General features: G+C 40.2%; 1 protein-coding gene across 3 annotated transcripts in view; it reads right to left on the bottom strand.

The window, feature by feature from the left end:
- Positions 1 to 20156, bottom strand: part of TRIM2 (tripartite motif containing 2) — a 73463-nt gene that overhangs the window by 20343 nt on the left and 32964 nt on the right. For all 3 annotated transcript variants that reach the window (XM_009329788.1, XM_009329786.1, XM_009329787.1), the window contains 4 exons: positions 18340 to 18577; positions 11796 to 11947; positions 10941 to 11121; positions 7057 to 7780 (listed from right to left, as the gene is read on the bottom strand). In XM_009329788.1, coding sequence (XP_009328063.1) covers positions 7057 to 7780; positions 10941 to 11121; positions 11796 to 11947; positions 18340 to 18577 — 1295 coding nt within the window. The remainder of the gene's footprint in view (positions 1 to 7056; positions 7781 to 10940; positions 11122 to 11795; positions 11948 to 18339; positions 18578 to 20156) is intronic.

Genomic DNA, 20156 nt, shown 5'->3' with positions numbered 1-20156 from the left:
CTGAAAGTTTAAGAAATAGTAATTTATTACTCAGCGTGCAGATGCAATTTAGCTCCATGCAACATCCTTGTACATAGCACTTTGCAGCTATTAAACCCATCACATAGGTCCTAATTTGCACACAGGCCTTTATACAGTCCCCTCTACAGTGGCACAAATTTCTCTGAAGAAGAAAGCTGAGGTTAGCGAAACACAGCTTATTTCCTAACTTAATGTTCAAGAGGAAAATAGATAACTTTGACCTTTCTGATTTGAATAATTCACTATGCCAACAAAGATCTGAATCCAAGCACAGGCAGTGGCAGCAGTTCAGATGATGAGAGGAAAGCATGTAGTAAAGCATGTCAGCCTCTGGAAAAGCAGGCTCCGGCAGCTGACTGTAATACCAAAGGATGATAGCTCCTTCCTGTAAGTAGAGATTCCTGCCTTATAAACGTACCTGCCTGAGCGAGAGTATTCAGCAGATCTTTCACTGCAAGATACCACCCCTCTGTATCAAGGCACCCCATGCTTTGTCTCCTCTCAGTCATGGGCATTCACTCATCACTCTTTAGCCTAGGGAGGCATCAACATTTCAAATGCACTGGGCTGGGGCTAGGGAACAGTTGTGGGATCCTCGTTCCAGTGTTTCCCAAGCAGCCTGATTTGGAGATGAAAGCCTGCATCTTTTGTGCCTGTCTTTGCCCAGCCTTACCTCCCTCCTGTTCTGAGCTACTGCAGGGCACAAAGGAGGAAAAGACAGACATTTTACTGCAACTTCTGTGGCAAGCTGCTTGGGACTGGGAGAGGACAACAGAGTTTTCAAAAGAGCAGGCTGAAGAGAGTTATTAGGAAGCAGATCTGTGGCCTGTGGAATAGGTCCTTTTATATCATCTTTATATACAGTTCTCTAAATAAACAATCAGATTTGCCTTAGCCCTATCTAATTCCTTCTGGTATTACTGAGCGTAGCCTGCACAAACCAATTAATTTAGCTTTGAAGATATGCTTTCAACAAAAGAGTATCCATTTTCAGCTCAAGACAATCTAGCACACATAAAATGCTTCATAATTTCAATCTCTTATTCTTGCACAATACAGGCCAGATTGAATCTCACCAAAAAGAAGGAAAAAAAATCTAAAAGCCCATTAACATCAAACATGATGAAATTTTTTACATCTTCTAACTGCAATAAGAATCTGCTCTGTAGTGTCGGGCATCTGGACAAACCTGTTGTACAACGTACATTTTTGAGGCTCATAGTAATAGAAGAAACATTTTTTGCTTTCTAAGTTTTACTAATATGAGTAATAACCTCCCTGCTTGCTAACCTAGATTTACCAGCTTCCTAAAACACAAAGAAAAACCATGTCACTGCCCCCAGCAGGAAGGGATGGATTCAGAGAGACAAAAACCCTGCAGAAAGATTACAGATTAATGGGGAGACTTTAGAGGTTGCAGGTAGCCATATATGTTGTGTAAGTACCATTTCTTTCCTGCCTACAACACTTCAAATACTTCTTCTTGGACTGCTCTCTACGTGGTACTGAAAAAAAGGATAAAAATAAACAGCATGGAAAGGTCTACATACATACTGCATAGACAGGTATCAAGGAATTGTTTTCTTGTTCCCTAGCCTTGCTTCTTTTTTCCTCAGAGTGCCAAAAGATATTTAGTCAAACCGTACACGTTATTAGGATGTGATGCCCTCTGCCATAATAGATACAGCTGAAACACAAAAGGCTCTGTAGTAAAACTGCACCAAATCAGATTGTTAACAAGCTATGTGCTTATTGTAAAATAAGTATCAGTGATTCTAATCCAAGTTCCCATGCAAATCTAAGTTTTAAAATCAATCAGTTTGTTGGATGAAGGCACACAATGCTTGTAACCTCTAAAGAGGAGTGAATAATTCAGTAGGAACTCTGGCAGATACTCCCACACACTGTGGGTAATGAAGTTTGGGCTGATTTGTATTAATTTGCTTTACACAGCATCTGTCCCTAATAGCTTGGCCAAGACCACCTCCAAGCCTTGCTTGTGCAGCAGAGCCCCTGCCACCACAGCTAGGTATGCATAAATCCTAGGGGTAGGTGCACCTCACAAGCAGTTCTCTGCCAGTACAGCAGCAAAACCCCGAATGACATGAGTCAAACCAAGACCAGGTCTCTGTCGTCAGGACATCAGACCCACACTTGGGATTTTGCCAGCAATGTGATGTCAGAGTTCTTCAGCCCCCATCCAATACAGGTACGACTGCAAAACTATGCAATGTAGGCCTGGCCAAATTTCACACTGGCCATTACAAACCCCTAAAGACTTCGTGACAAGCCTCAGAGGGATTTGAGCTAATAAACTAGAAAATGGAATTCTACTTCCCCATTACTAGGCTTTCCTATTTCTACAGAAATATAAATTCTGTATAGAAAACATCTCGTTATTTCGTACTACTTATTAATGGGTTTGTTCCAGAGATCTGAAATAGAGAATGAAGAACAACTGATTAAAGTGTGTCAGAGGGGCCTCTGCATTTCATGTATCATACTTCTGCACTACAGGAAACAACTACACATACAAATCCCTTCCTTCTCCAATGTCCTTAGCCAGGCTGTAATGTGTCCAGGACAGGACCTTGCTGGAAGGGTAGAGAAGGAGTGGGCAAATGGGAGGAAGCAGGTGCTGCTTGCTACAGGGGAGAAGGTTCCCCTGGACCATCCATACAAGGAAGTTAACTGCAGTTGGGAAAATATACGTTTTTTCAAGAAGATGTGTACCCATATAACCCACTTGTATTTTTGCAAAAGCTCAAAAAGTATACATCTATAGGCAGCCTTGTTCATTTCAAACAGGACAATCCAATACAGAGTTTCAGGCAGAGGCCTTCAGAGAAAATTAAAGAAGAAACACGTGATCAAGAATCCCTTTGCTCCCCCTAAGCCTCCTTTTAAACTGCAGTAAAGCTATTATTACACAGGCCTTGTTCATGAGTTTTTATGTGGAGTAAATTCACAGTAAGGCTCCTATTTGCTTTCAGCATTGGTAACAGAGCAGAAGATGACATCCGCACCTGGTAAGAAGGCTGACAGAAGGTACTGTTAAAGGCACTTTTTTTTTTTACATCAGAGTGAATTACACACAGTAAATGTACCAGCTAAACTTAGATGCTCAGTTACATGACTGAACAGACAACTAAACAGTCTGAGGAAAAGAAAAATTGAACTTTCTAGCAGAGAGCCAACTCTCCATCTGGCTGTATCTGATGCCAATCCCAAGTATAAATAAATGAAGAGAAAAAGCGGTTAAAGTGGGAAATAGCACAGCTACTGCTAAACGGTGTCAAAGAACCCAGTCATGAAAAGTGCCAGAAGAGAAAAAATACCAAGGCATATGGCACAGCATGGCAGAGCTAGAGCACAAGATGGTCTCCTGGACAGAGTAGCTAACTGATGCCACCCATGGCTCTTAACCCTCCTTTGAAGGACATGGGTGAGATTTACCAGGGAAGGTGGAAGTGGCTGACACTGTGAACATCCCTCACCTCCATTTACCTCTGCTCAGCATGGGTCTAAGGCACAAAAGCAAGGTAATGGAAAAGCCTTCCCTCTCACCTCAGTGCTTCCTACCACTTGTAGAGGTAGCAAAAACCATTGCGAAATGATTATTTCTGGGTATCATAAGCATATTCTTGTTTTCATTTGTATAAACTAAGTACATGCTACACAGATACTGCATGGACACATTCTTAGAGATCACGCCTGTTTAAAAAAAAATTAAAAGAAGGTTGAGGATATAAATTATTGAGAGAGAAGAGGAGGAAGGAAGAAATACTCTGTTCACGAATACACGAATGAATGCGTAGTCAATAGCCTGACCTTAAAATGTCTGAATAGAACCACATGCCATTTTAAAAGCCATGAATAACACGGAATTGGCAAAAGATACAATGCACAATTCCCCATGAACGAAAGCACTTAACTGTACTAATGTTGTATTAATGCTATCTCTGTTAATACTAGCACAAGAACAATCTCCTGCTAGGAGCTGATCAATTTACTTGTGCATAAAAGCCCATATATCAGCATATATACAATAGCATACTCCGTATACTTGGATGCCCTTAGGAATATTACAGTATGGTTCTTCAACACAGCTGTATGAGCTTCTGGCAGCCCAAATGCAAGATTTATCTTGCCCGGTTTAAAATACAAATCCAGATTTGGCCAGGGCTATCAGAGGAATTCAACAATGGGTTCAAAAATAGAGATATGCAGTTGTGTTGGAAAACAGTGATAAACTTTATTTTACATTACTTCATCAACAAATGAACCACACCTTAACTTTTTGAAGTGAGCTGAAACTGGAACTAAATGAACTCTTAAATCTGTGAAGGCAATCCCTGTGAAAATGTCAGTTTTACCTGTCTTCATTAATTTCACATATTTTGGAAGAGTGTAAAAAGCTAGAACATTACAGCTGCAATGGCTTAAGAGACCTTTCAGACGACGCATACATAAGCCCACAGAAGCCCAGAGGGACATCTCTATTTAGGGTCACTCTGTGAAATCAGTGGCTGAGAACTGAACATGTAATAGGATGAAGTATTACCCTCAGCTCAGTTTTTCAATAAAATAGCAATCCATATATCCCAAATGTGGACACTCCTGAGAGGTTTCATCAAGCAAAAGCTCTGAGACATATGTACCTCTTGTTCTAATTATTTTCTCTTCTTTTTTTGGGGGGTAGAGTGGTGAAGAAGGGGAGAAGGCAGAACTCCAAAATAAAGCACATGGTCATGACTGCATCATAACAGAAAGAAAGGGCACTGCACTTTTTGGAAAACTTTTAAGACTTCTAGAGTTTATGGTGTGTTGGAAAGAATAGTTAAAAAAAAAAAAAATCCAACAAATAACACCACCACCACCACAACCCAAACCAGAGCCGTACCACTATTTGGTAGTCAGGCTAGAAACTGCTCACTACAAGCAAGGGACACACAAGCAGAAATTACAAGCTGAAATCACTTTAATCCATACCAAAAGCTTTGTAATAAGATTATTAACAGTCTTTAAAAAAAAAAAGTCCTGAAATTATTTAAAGTATTTAGATCTATGATTTCCACACCGGGACAAATTAATGCTTGATATATATGAATAAGAGGGCTTAGCATTCGGTGAAGATGTCAGCCACAATGGGTAACAGAGCTCCCCTGTTACTCACAGGCACGGTGTACCTGTGCAGGCTTTCCTATCCTGCTCCTGCCTGCTACAGACCCACAGACTCTTTCTGCCTGAATCTGTCTGTCCAGCCCCTTCTCTGTCTAGCATACAACATGTCACAACCATTCCAGAAGAGATTAGAGAGGTGTTTTCTCTCTAGACAGGGTTCAGACATTATTCTTAACTGGTTTTTTTAACCCTGTCTCAAAACAGGGCCCAAAAAAGATCTAGGCTACATTTATACATACCCTCTGCCACTCTTACCAATGCCAGCAGTGAAACTGCATTTGGGAAGAGCCACGGGTCCCTTTCCATTCCAGCAGGAGCCTGAGGCTGATCACTCTGCCCTGTGCCAGGGCTTCTCTCCCCATGGGATTGCTAACAGGGCCTCTGCCAGTGGCAAATACAGCAATAGCTTTTGCAACAAGAACACCCTCCTGCTAGGGAAAGGGCTATGTCTGACCACCAATTTAACAAAGGTCACCTACTAGCTTTGGACGATAAAGCATGGTTACTGCCGAGTAGGGCTGGCTCGACTTCAGTATGAATTGTTCTACATTGTATTTCTGACTTTTGACTCAGCAGTCACCATAAAATTTAGCCTTAGCGACAGTAAAGCTGGATATCATTGCCTCTGTAAAAAATGCTTTGAGGTGTTGTATTTATGGGGTCATTTATCTTACTAGGAAACGCACTGGCCATCTGGGAAAGGCTGGTCATTTTAGGAGTGGCTTCATCCAGAGCTTACATTGTACTGTCAGCAAGCAAAGCATGGTTTTATATCAGAAATGCTGATATATCATTTATATCAGCATGCTTGCTGAATACATTTTCTGATATAAAACCATTACGTTATTGCATGTACTCTCTGTCGAAGCAAGGAATCTATTAGAAATACTGACAGATGAGAAATGAGATGGACAGAGTTAACCAACTGACAAATGGTGTCCAGATGAATTTTCAATAGAATTACTAAAAACCCCTCCAGGATTAACCACCATCCATTCTCTGCTACAAAGGGGAAAGCCACCTTGCCGACTGGTTGTCAAACCTGGTAACACATACTGAAGTCCTGACTTGTACATATTAAGAATTAACTTGCTTCTTGCTTTAGTTGTGCAAAGTGAGAAGTATTTTCTAACTATATAAGCAGACATTGTATAAATACAATGGTACAGACTTTTAAAATGGTGAATTATTATTATATAGCTTAAAAACAGAGTACATCAAAAGACCTGAAAGAAAATCACAGTAAATTGACAGCAAGATGTTATATTTTTACCAAGCATTGGAAGTCCACAGATTTAGAGATAACATTACACCGTATAAAGAACCAAACATATTTAGATACTGGGGGGGAAAGGAAATAAAGGAAATCATAATTTTGTCCTATGCTGACATAATGAAATTACTATATATGACCACAGGATTTAGCATGTATAGTTTCAGGTTAATTAATCAGATTCATCTTTAAGGCAATAATTTTAGAGAAGGAGTCCTACTTCCCTTCTTGTCATGCAACTTTTTAAAGTAGTAATTTAATCTAATCTGAAGCATCGCTCTTATATTTTCATTTTGTGATGCCCAATAGAGTACAGAAGAGGTGGTAAAATATTTTATCCCAAATCAAATGTATGCATTTCTCAACCCAAATTCCAATTAAATATTTGCTGCAAACAGAATTTCTGAAGTATGTGCTTTTAAAATTTACATACAAACAAAAGTCAAGAGGTCTAAAGGTATTATCAGGTTGCTCTAATTACAGCTTTAACCTTAAAATAACGTAACTTCTAGATTTTTTCATCCAGTTTCTCTGAACTATTTTTAAGCATGTCAATAGGTAGCAGACAAGTCACCTACCTACTCTGAAGATTAAATCATCTTCAATGGGATTCTCTTTTCTTTTGCCGGTGCTGTACATGCTTGCAGGTCTTTTCACAGCTTTCTGCTTCACATGACCACTACCAGGAGATTTAACACGCCTCTTAACCCCTTCAGTGGTAGGGGACACATCCGCTGATCTGACCACTTTAAGTTTGAACGGGCTGCCCTTGATATGTTGATCATAAAGTCTCAGTGACAAAGTGAAGTCCCCTTCTTTCTGAACAGTATACAAAAATTCGTAAGTGCCGTTTTTATTGTCAAGTATTTCTCCATCCGCTACACTCCCATCGGGCGTGCTCAGTTCAGCAGTGAGGTAAGCGTTCCCAGATTTACAGAGCTCACCATCTTTGTCCTTAGTTGTGATGGTAACAGACATGGGCTGTCCGATCACTGTCTGCCTCAGTCCCTCACCTGTGGCAACTGTTTCAGAGGCAACAGCATTGGTGGTTAAAATAGTACCCAGATTGTGAATGGACTTCTTCAGGCCTTCTGTTTCCACGATGAAGTCCAACTGATCATTTTCACGTGGCTGCAACGGGAAGTCCCGCTCGGCCAGTTCATTCAGCTTGTCGCTCATTTGCTTCTTCACCAGCAGAACTTCAGTTTCAGTGCCATGGTTGAGGGCTTGGGCCGTAAAGTTGCTGCAACTTTTAATGCTTTCTTGTCCTTCGAGTAAGGTATCCAGCTGTGTCTGGAGGACCTGTGTGCATTACCAAACACCAGATGAGCATCATGTTACAAGAACTATCCTAGCAATATGTAGCATGCTTTATATCTGAAGGCCTTTGTAGAAACCCAATTTACAGCACTTTATTTTAGAGTTTATTTTAAAGCTTCATTTCAGAAAAAGCACCACACTGATTGCTACATGTTCTTGGAATATCACGCTGCAACACAAAATGTACCCTGTTTTGGGTCTTCAAGGCTTCACAGATCCACTGTCACACTAGATTGAACTTATTGCCCCACCTGTCTGTCTTGTCTTTTTTAAAAAAAACAAAACACACCAACACAAATGTAGAAGTTTGAACCCTGCTCCATCTAACTCTCAGCAGTCACAGTTAATAAGCTAGTTACTGGGAATTGAGCTGTGTGCATAGAGATAAAGATATTTTGGAGTCATCAGGCCCATTAATAAGGGAGGCTGCAAGAAACTTCTTGAAACTATTTCTTCAGAGCCAAGGGAAACCTTGGGTTACTCCTCTATGGAGACGGACAAGAAGGCACTCTCAAGATCTGTACATCCATCCTGAGGAAGAGTGTGATTCCTGATCTAAATAAGTGAAGAAAGGAAAAGTCTCCCCAGCAGAAGCGGGTAAGTTGATTCCCCAGTTTCAGCAGGCAGGAAAGCAAAATGTAAAGGATGGGGTGTGGATATTGGGAAGAGTTGGGTTGAATAGCCTGAAATTTTGGTGGGCAACAAGTAGCTACTCTGTATTTAAGACTAAGAAAATGGTTTATTATAGGCTCAGTTCTGGCCCTCAGTCTAAAATCCTTAAAACAGTACTGACCTCAAAATTGTTAGGTCTGGGCTGGGAACAAGGCTAAGATTTTTTTTTAAACCAGTTTTGCAATGAATTGGAAAAAGGATCCCTTAATTATAACAACCTAGCAGAGAAATCCATGACAGTCAGGAAAGCCCAAACTTTCCAGCTACCTCCCACACTCTCCACTAATGAAATCCCCAAACAAAGTAGCCAGTCACACATGTGGTATGTTTTTCCTACAGAGAAGAACCAGAACTCTGTGGATCAGAGAAGTTATTTTGTTGACAATCACTGTAAAGTAAATATTTTCAAAACATTTCAAGTGATTTTAAAGTAAACTTAGAGACTGGGTGTATTTATTGCTATGAGATACTCTTCCCTTGCTGAGACGCACCATGTAATGACACTGCATTCTAAGGGCGTTTTTCTTCTGAATTTTATAAAGCTATCTGCTTTTCACCCACTGGAGAAAATCCAGGCTGATGAGTTACTGATACGGGAAGGCGATAACACCACAAAATCTTCTGCAGGCAAAACAGAATGAACGAATGTCAAGACTACACTGAAATTTCAAGTTATCTGTTTTTCTAGGCATCTCTAAACCTCTCAGGATTCAATACAAGGCATTTCTAATCTGCCTTGTCTTTATTCCAGGACATAAGTAGTTAAACAGAGAGCATAGCTAATAAAGTCCCAGGATGACAAAACCCCATATGCTTGGGATAACAAACCACAAACTGAGGAGGAAGACAATTTGCAGCTACGTTTTAAAACCATTATTTTCTCAATATAGTTTTCTTTCATTACAAAGATGGAAAATATTCAATCCTACCATAACTAATATTTAAAATGTGTTTAGAGTGTTTTACATGAGGCCTCTTTCAGTCCATTGGACAACTGAAACTGAATTGCCAACTTTTTTAGTAAAGTGTAGCCCTTTCATTTTTTCATTTTTGCAAAGTACATGATCAGAATGATGGAATATTTGGGTTTGAATTATTTTGCAGGACTACTATTCATTCAAAAAAAAAATCCAATTCCAATCACTCTTCTATACAAACAGGGGAGATGCCTCTTTTACTGCTTATGTGCAGCTTTGTAAAAATTTGGTTCTCTAACACCCAAAATAGTTTTTAAACTATTTTAAATCCCTATATAAGATAATTTAACATCATATTCCATCTTGTGTGAACTTTGTACACACCCTGAGTATATTTGCTTGCTAAGAAAATAAGTTTTTGTGACATCTTGGATATGTTTAAATGTACCTGGGATCTAAATCCAAATTTTTGATGCTAAAAACTCCTCAGCTGCTACTTAGCTCTGGAGATGACTAAATTCTGTGCCCCAAGGGTTTTGGGCTCCCTGTGTTCCTGAAAGTACACATCTTGTGCACATGTTAGAATTCCTTCATTTTCACAGCACCAGCAGTTCAATACCTTCCCAATGATCAAGCCTGTTCCAGATCCAGGAATGCAGCATTCCTCCGCTTCAGACATCTGGAGATGCTCAAGCTGCTCAGTAATCACAGAGAATGCCCAAAGACACCAATATTATCAGGCACTCTTGAAACTCCAGTTGTTGATGCTTTCTTTCAAAGGCTACTTTGAGGGAAGAGATCTTTCTTTTATATAAAACAGACAACTGATGCCCAGGAGGACAAGGACTAATTTCGTTCATTTGCCTGATTCAGACTTACTAATCCCCAACAAAAACCCTACCCACCAGGCTACAGGCTTCTCTTCGTAAAAGGGCTGATTTCTGTTTTCTTCCTCTGGAGCTTAGTCTACAATACAGGGGGGAAAATGCAAGATTTAATAATCCAGATAGGAAGTAGAAGAGTGAATACAGCTCTGGAATCTATTGCTCTCTGCATTCCCCGGAGAAAATGAGATGTCCCTCCAATCTTTATGTGTTCCAACCAGTGACATCTAACATGAAATATGTTACCAGGCACTTGAAAGGAAAACAGTGCTTTAAAGCAAAACAGTAAGCCTTACTCAGCTCTTCAGGAGAAATTGTTTGGCCTGTATCTTCATAGAATTGCAGCCCGAGGATTTCAGACTTCCCTTTGATGTTCCCTTATTGTCATCTGCACATCAGCATGTTGGCTTTAAGCAGATGCCTGCTTAGTGTATTGGCCATTTTAGACCCTCACATACCATGCACTAAGGGCTACCTGCCCATACACGGTCTGGATTCCATGTACAAGGCTGAGCACCCACAAGTGAGGCTCTGCAGCATTTGATTTCAGGAAAACAAAGTTCTCCTCTGGATCTCAGACACAATTTGTCAAACTGGCGTCCTGCATCATTTGTAAAAACTGGCTGATTAAATTAATAACTTTACATTGAAACAAAACATGCATCTTACTTTGTGTTTAAGGCCATAATTCACTTCCAGTTCCATAAGCAGCACGCTCTTTCTCACATTTAAAGTCTTCTGGAGTTCATCAAAAGTGGAATGAATGTCATCTACAATGCTAGCCTTTTGGTTGGTTAACTGGTGTATGATTTCAGATATAAAATGAAGTGCTGAGTCGATCTCTGGAAGCCTGAGGGAGGGATTAAATTACAAAGATTGCTGTTTCAAAAGTCATTAAACATTGGCCCTTGCCCTGATATCTTTTGATGAAACAATCTCATCAGCAGGCTGTCTTTAAACTCGGTCATTTCCCAGAAGTAAGTTCATTCCCTTTATAACCACATAGTGGTTTTCGTCTGATAAAATAAGGCTAAGCCAGGGCCCTCCCTTGTGGCAATCCATTAGACTTTAGGCACTTCCAACAAGGAGGCCTTGGATCCTCTGTCCTTTATGCAAATGTATCTACTCAGGAAGATATAACTGGATCTACCCCACTTTTTCTTTTTTGCCTTTCTGCTGCCGTAGTGTTTGTACTAGTCTTTTACGCATCCAGTATTATTTATTTATCATAAAATTCAAGACTGGCTAGTGCTTTTCTCCTTAACATTTTATGCCCCTTCTTTGGAGGACACTTGCATTTCCAATGGCCTCTGTTTTGTGAAAGACAGATAGGAATCTTTTGCTCTTTTCTCTAATCCCTCAGTGCATCAGACTCAATGGATTTTTTTTCCTTATGCTAGCCTCACTATCCCTGTTTTCTAGGTAAAGGTCCATGGCACCAGCACATTAAAACATCTACCCAGGGTAACACAGGAAGCCAGTGGTAGAACTGAAAACAGAAAGTAATCAGTGGAGTCTCCATGCCTTTTGTTGACAGCATCCAACTGGACTTGGAGGGAAGCCTTGTGTTGTTCCACCACGTCTTTGAGTGGTACTGTGGGATGCTCTGCATGTTCTCCCTCTGTACACTCCCGGCACATGGCTGTCTCGCAGGACTGGCAGTAAAACTCCATCACCTGGAAAAGTGCACAACTCTAAATTCAAACATGGCAGCAGTCACTCAAAGCACATCTTACTGGGTCTTGAACTCATGTTATTATCCAACCTCTGAGACAAAGTTTCTCCTTTCTTAGACACCAATAATTTACTGCCTAAAAGATGGCTATTATTCTTATATATTTCATATCAAAATGCTGCTTTAAATACATTTTATTCTATCAGAAAGTGTCAGAACAGCAGCTTGGGAAACAGAATGCTGGATTTCAAGGCTGGCCCTAACATCATCTTTATATGGTGTAATAGTGAGTTTTGGTGTCTCTGTCAAGTATTCCATGAAACAAGACAAAAAACCAGAGCATTCAAGTCCCCTTGCTAACTCAATCCTTACTCTCCCCAGAGGGTCTGCCAAAGAAAGTGTAAACTTAGGCTGTTTTTCGTAACAGGGCCACCCGCGGAACATGAACTCAATGGCACTCACCAAACAGCATGTTTATTTGCTAGAGAAAAGCACCTTAAATGAACCAACGTGCTGCAGGGAAAAATCTCCATATCCCTTTACTAATCCCTTAAAACCATCAAAACCTCATATCTGAGATTATAATAAGAGTGCTGATCTACACTTGAAAGAGGAGGAGATGGTTTCAACCTGCTATGTACCCAGTAAGATGCTGTCTGGAGATAAGAAAAGATCTTTACATGTAATAAATACCCCACATTCTGCATATATTCATGAAGGGAAAGAAACAGAAAAGTTCTGTGCCCAAAATCATGTTAGTCAAAATAATGCACATATATGCAAATTTGGCATGAGACTTTCTTTTACAGCTAGGAAGTCCTTGAGCACAAAGCATTTTAGGGTTATTAAAAGTTTATAAGGAAGCTCATAGTATAGGCTTCAAAGCAAGACATTGGCAGCTCTCTTTCATTCAGAACATAGCATCAGAATCTTGAATAACTCGGCTGATGCTTCTGGCACTCAGACCTCTCGCACAAAGACGGTTGTGCTGGAGATGTTGGTTGACAACAAGATGGTTGTGTAGAACTGGCTGTTTTCAGGTAAGCAGAGGGACCTGTAACAGCACCGTGCAAAGTAGCTGGCTGCTCCAAGACGTCTTGAGAATTAGGAGGCAGAAGTAAGAACCCTGATTTGCATGTGGCTATTAGCATTAATAAGGATTTTCCTCTGATAAGCTCCTTTCCGTCTTATTCCCATTCTTCCCTCTTATCTCAATTCACAAGATATGGGATTCACATGCGATGAGGGTTTAGTCATTTGTTGGCCATTCCTCTAAGCCACTTTAGAGAAAACTTAAAAGCAGCTCCAAATAAACTGTGTAAGATCAAATGTATCAGCAAGGGAAAAAAAAAAAGTAGACCTTCTAAACAATTACAACCCGCATCAACTCCAGTCACTGTGAATTTAGCAGTCTCACAGTAGTAGATCCTCTGAGGCCTGACAGTTACTTCGGTAGGCACTAAGATGCGATGCAGTCTTACAGTGCATAGAGGAAATGAGTTAAACAGAGCTTAGGATTTAAATTCTTTTCAAAGGCTTCAAAAATTTGCAACCAGAAACAACCAAAAGGAACAATATTTTACTAGGAAGCTCTTAAGTCTTTTTATATGGTCAAAAACTTTAATTTCTTTTGAATGAGTGTCAAAAGTTCATCTTTCTGCCTCTTCATTATTTAATGCTTAGGTTCAAGATATTTTAACAAGCCCTTTACTTATTCAGTATTTTTATCTTTGGATACAATGATTAGAATAATTTAGTATTTCTGTTTCCTATTGAACACCTCATAATAAACACCATTATATTTGCAGCAACATATATAAGAAAGCAAGCAAGCATCTCATTGGCATAGTAAAGTTTAGCCTAATCAATTTTCTTCCTCTTTACTCAAGCACCAGAGAATCACATAACCTAGAATGGTAATAGTAAGCAGACCACAAAGACCTAATGTGTATGTCTGCATAGAAATAGTCGTCTTTGCCTCAGTCAAATTCAATGTTTTGAGTGAAGCAGCTTTCATTTCCTATTAAAATCTTTGGATTGTGCCATAGCTGAAGGAGAAAGAAAACCTAATATTAATACGATTCAGGCTTCAAGTGCCTAGATAAGCTGATTTCCTAAGATTTTGTCTAGCATTTCTTAATCAGGTAAGATTAATTTCTAACTACAGACAGACATGTATTACTGGCTTTTCCTCTCTCCCCTCAATGCCCAACATGGGTATCATATTTTGTGACATTCCCAGAAAGCTTTTCATGATAACAGGTTTGCTTTACAAAACATCTCAGAAAAAAACATTTGCCTGAACCCCTCTTTCCAAATTCAAGAGAGCTCTTGGGCAGGATATACTATGGCATCCAACACTGGCTTCAGCTGTATTTCCACTGAAGTCAACGAGAACATTGCCATCAGCTGTAATGAAATGTGAATTAATACCCACTGGTTATGAAATCCCATCCACTAACTCCCACCTTAAACCAGACCAGCATATTTCAGCACAATGATCTAATTAGACACCCATGCATATCTTCACTACTGTAATTTAATTGAATTTACAGAAACTTTTTAATTTGCATAATCAAGGATGCGGGTACTTTTGAATTAGATTTCACAAAGCCAAAGCACACTAATTCCAGCCCTTCAAAGTTCGGGTCTCGAGAAAAAGGCTCTCACCAATCACAAGCCCCCCTTATCTAAAATCACATTTGTGATTTATATTTTTTTTTCCTAAATATATATAAATAATCACATTGTTCATCCTCTGCTTTCTATTTGTTTGAATTGAAACATCAGTCCAGAGAAAAAGGATGAGTCTGCTTTTTGCCAGCCTTCTTCCTCGTCTCACACACGTTTAATTCCTCTGTCCTGGAGCTAGTGTGTACCTTACTTTTTTATGTTCTGGCTTTTAGAAGAATATAAGTTTGGATTACCTGAGGGCACTTCCCAGATATCTGGTAAAATTTAGAATGTGGGCTTTTGTTCTCCCTAGTCATAACTTCTGCCTTACCCATGCAGTAAACCTGAAAGCTTTAAGCAAATTTTTAAAAAGTTTTGTAAGACTGTCATGACTTGAACAATGTGCTTACATACAAGTGAACCACCCAAATCCCTTGTATGACTTTCCAATTCAGCCAGATATGATTGTATCAGTCACACTATTGCTTCCTAACTGTATTAAATGTTCCTTGAGAGGCAGAACAAAATTTCACCAGCAGTGAGCTCAGTTTATTAGTTCTAATGCTCATTAAGAGTCTGACATTCTGAATTTTGTATTTAGCCTCAATGACACACTGAATATTGCAGAGTACAGAAAAAATTAGATTACACTTTAATGGGGTACACAAGTAAGTGACATGGTGGGAAGTACAGAGGTGAGGAGAAAAAACAATGTTTAAAAGGTATGTTATGAAGTCACTTCATCAGAATATCAACAATAGGTGCTTTTTTGTTTTCCTAAGAGAAGCATACAGGCAGTAAGCAACACCTGCACAAGTTCAGGAAATGTTTTTCTAGACAAGATCTTATACCTGTCAAGTTGCCAAGCTATTCTGTGATCTTTTGAGAAAAATCTAGTTAGAGATAAGGCATGCTCTCTTGTTACAAGCATTTAATTTAATATTGGGTATGCTCTCTCATTACACTCTATAGGCAGAAAACACACTGCACCTGTAAAAGCATGGATCCTAGACCCTGGGCTGGCTTTCACTTCAAATTCAAATAAAACCCAAGCATTGACTTTTCAGGATGGGTGACTGCAAAGGGACTACACCACTTGTTACCTATTATGAAGTAATGGATGTACAATTTCACAGCCTTCCCTGTCTTGGCTCTTGTACCTGGTCCCTAAATGATTATAGACCAATGTTTCCCACAAGAGCTGCAGGTGTTTAGCAATTGAGAATAAAGCCAATTTTATTTTAATGTGTAGACAGAAGATAAGAATCTTCTGTTAGGTTCAAAAGTTCCATAACATATGTGCCCTATTACCCCGATTTAACAAGAACATATATTTGTGCTCTGTGTTGGGTGAATATGAGGATGCATTTGTCTATAGTTCAAGCACAGGAAAACATCTCTTGTGTTAAGGTACTACAAGCTAAGTTTCATTTTTCATAAGAACACATACAATGAAGATGCCACAATAGAGGATGAGAGGATGTGCGCAGAAGGAATGGGATGCACACACACGTATGGAAAATATGAGTGGTGGGAATAAGAGACCAACTGGAAGGGAAAGTATCTAATTTACATGGCCTGAGGAAGGCTAAGTTACAAGCAGACAGGCAAGCCAATGAGAAAGTATCTGTGCATCAGTTTCTATCTGATCTTAATCAGAAAGGTTTAAATCCAGCATGGCTGGAGAGATTGAAAAAGCTTGTTTAAACAGAGACTTATTTCCAAGCTAATATGAAGAAAATCTGGTAATATTTAAATGAAATATACTTGATGCAAATTTTTCCCTTGATAGTAAAAATACAATGGGTCTGACCCTACCCCAAGCAATATGTAAAAATTAATGGAGAGAGGAGTCAATGCATAATGACTGCTGGTTCTGTGAAGGCATTCTCTTCCAGCTACCACCTCAATCCTCTCTCACTCCCTGAAGCCCCAACAAAGCTGCTAGCAGCCAGGCACTTGCCACACAGTGCCCTCGTGCTGTGTACCCATGAAGCCAGCAAAAGCCCATTTCCTCAGTCCGGCCTAAGGTGCCCAGCACCTTGCCCTGCGCACCCTGCCCTTCAGCCAGACCCACCTGGCCAGCCTCAAGCAGCTCTCCCCAGTGCTCATCTCAGCTCCTCCCATCACAAGGACTAATGTGTGCACTTTAGCTTTTAATTTCCTAGCTCACAAAGCTTTAAATTGGAGTCACCCTCAGCCTGTCCCCAGCCCTCCTAGATACTTACTGAAGCAAGAAGATATTCCCATCATGCACTACTCAGCATCCTAAAAGGCATGCTGTGTTTCAAGGCAAGCCAAGTAAGTTTGGTTTAGAGGACTTACAAACCCACTTTTCCCTAGAAAGGAGTTCTCAGAGAGGTATAAGGTGACATATTTTTAATTGTAGGCAAACCAGTTTTTTCGAAGCACACCCAAAGAATCAGCAGCTGATAATGTAAAATGCAAAACAAGTAACATCTCATTTTGACTTTTTTCTGCATTTCACAATCAAATGGCTCCCATCACAATTGCTATATCAGAAAAGAACTGTGATTTGTTTTAAGGAGAGCCAATAAAATGCAAATAAAAACTAGGAATGTATTAATCAGTAACCACTACACACACATAGGTATAGTACACATTAAAAAAGTTACACCAGTTAGTCATTAATCAGAGAGTACAGCAAATCAGTTCTACAAGTCCACCTAATTCCAGCAGGTCAGTAAAGGAGAGGGAACTGAGCTGTTCCTCTGTAAGAGTAATCACCACCTATCAGCTGAATTATTCCTATACAACCTGTATACCTAAACTGAGTATCAAATAAAACATTCCCAGAAAGTTGTATTGAAAGACTGGCACGTATTTCTTGGCTTGCATAGAAGCACAGCATTCAGCTTACAACATAGCCCCGCTCAGCTTTGCAACGCAGTCCACTTAATGTGTTTGCATAAGCCTGGCTATGAAACAGGAGGTCACATGCCTACCATGAAGCCACACAGGTTAACATGGAAAATTGTGAAGTAAGCAGAGTTAGAGCTGTTCTTGTAATAATCCAGGGATACTTACTCATTTGGGGGTACTTGCCAATGAATACACTGATACGATTTGAGGGTTTATGTGGGGGGATGCTGGGCAAAATGTAGGTGGGGGAAAAAAACAAAGCAGCCTCCAAGGACTGATACATGAGATGCACAAAACACTGCAGGATAAACAGAAGCCCTCTGTTTCTAGCCTGTGCTGACCCAAAGCATCCTGAGCTAGGACAACCTTTTACTTAGCTCCATGTTAATATGCTCACATAGCTTTTGGTACTGCCTCAGTGTGCAGGTCAGTTAAGTTTATAAGGTCCCCAACGCATACTGCCTAAACAAGCCCACATGTTCCCATGGCAATAGTTGAGTCTACAAATAACAGAGCTATGGAAACCCATTCCCAAAGAGGCAAGGCACAAGGTTCAGCGCTTGCAGGACAACAATTTTGACCAAATGTGCTAAAAGACAGTATCATCCAAGATGATTGGTACGATGAAATAATATCCTGACTACTTTAAGATACTCCACTAAGAGCATTTGAGTTAATTTTAAGAATCCCTTGTCTTTTGTTGACATATTATAAAATCAAAGAACTAGTGTGATTCCAATTCCCCCACTATCTTCTTAGAACAAAATATCCATGACAGAACAGACCAGTCAGTACATATCAGTACGTGCACATATCACAGGAGTTCATCTCACTTACGTTTCCATCATGATTGGGGCAGGAGAGCGGTTTGCCCGCAGCAACAGCAGTGACAGTCTCCAAGATGGAGGACTCTTCAATGCTGTTGTCTGGAGTTCGTTGCAGGACATCCATCAGGTTGGTGATAAAGAAGTTGTTCTGGAGTGCAGAAACCCCTTTCTCTGGCAGAATGGAGGTCTGGCGGCACACGGGGCAAGAAAGGGTTAAGCTGTGGGCTGGAATGTAATTCTGTAAGCACCTATGGGGAAGGGAGGTGGAAGGGGAGAAAGAGAGAGGGAAAATATCATCAAAGAGGAAAAAAACTCCCTTCAGTTTAAGAACTGGTTTGAAATAGTGCTACCCCTACTCATAAAAGGAAAGGTACATCATCAGGCTTCAGAAGTAAAAGTGGTTATAGGGATTTTTTTTTCCCTTTAGATCTTTTTTCCTCTGCCACGTGAAAAAAGGTTCAATAAGCTGATATCATTTTCAGTTATGTGCCTTTCTTTGAGATATTTGTGCAGAGTGAATCCATGCTTCCAGACATGTACTGCGTCCTGCTCACAGGATAGTAAAAATGATAAATGGTCACATAAAGTTTGACAGACATGAAGTTATTGCATCAAGTATTTGAGCCTGTGTCTGACTAACTGGTGGTTGACCCTGGTCTTTCCAACAGAATCTCCTTTATTAGCTTGTATCTCTGGGTTTAGTGTTTCAGAGCTAAAACCTGGTCCCAATGAAACCAATGGAAATTTTTCCATTTATTTCAATTAGGAAAGTTATTTGGCAGTTAGCCAGAATCAACAGAGCTCTCTTTACTACATAGAGAAGCATGTCTGAGGTTATCACAGTTTATTTTAAGGGGAGTTTTGGGGGAAGATTTTTGTTTGTTTGTGTTTGATTGGGGGGGGGGTGGTGTTTAACAGTTTTGCTTTTGTTTTATTTTTAAGAAAATTGAATTTCATAGAATCATAGAATAGTTTGGGTTGGAAGGGACCTCTAAAGGTCATCTAGTCCAACCCCCCTGCCGTGGGCAGGGACATCTTCAACTAGACCAGGTTTAAAGCCATTCCCCCTTGTCCTGTCGCAACAGGCCCTGCTAAGAAGTTTGCTGCCACCTTTTTTATAAGCCCCCTTTAAGTACTGATAGGCTGCAATAAGGTCTCCCTGAAGCCTTCTCTTCTCCAGGCTGAACAACCCCAACTCTCTCAGCCTTTCTTCATAGGAGAGACGTTCCATCCCCCTGATCATTTTCATGGCCCTCCTCTGGACCTGCTCCAATTTCACAGAATATAAATCTGACACAAAGGTTCTGTGATCAACAATATGCAGCAGACTGGTCTAGGTGATAGTTATTGCCACTTTTGACCTTGAAAATCAAGTTAACAGCTGCTGAGCATGTAACATCCAACTGCAATTGGCAATTCACTATAGTCCCATAAGCTTTGCAGAATGCAGTTCTTCAGGAGTCTGAAATTCCTCATGAGGTGCCAACCAAGAAAGTGTGACCTCGCACAGCTACACAGCTCTCATGCACTTCCAAGGGCTATGCTTGCACCACTCTTCATCCTCCCTTGGCAGCCCTCCTCCTGACCCCCCAGTAAGGGCTCTGTGAAAGGAGAGCTTACGTTTTGTACATCAGCAGTACATTGGAGGAGTTCTTCCAACCTCTCTCCATAACCAGATCAGCATAAGAGGATTACAGTGAAAACCGGAAGCTGACCTTAGGATTTACACATGAACTGAAGTCAAGAAACTTAAGACATGGTGGCAAAAGTCTTGACTTCACTGACTTCAGTAAGAGTTTCACTGCTGACTTCAGTAAAGTTGGGGTT

The sequence above is a fragment of the Pygoscelis adeliae genome, unplaced genomic scaffold, assembly GCF_000699105.1.
Source record: "Pygoscelis adeliae isolate BGI_AS28 unplaced genomic scaffold, ASM69910v1 Scaffold67, whole genome shotgun sequence".
Taxonomy (NCBI): domain Eukaryota; kingdom Metazoa; phylum Chordata; class Aves; order Sphenisciformes; family Spheniscidae; genus Pygoscelis; species Pygoscelis adeliae.
This window is presented reverse-complemented; position numbering and strand designations above follow the sequence as displayed.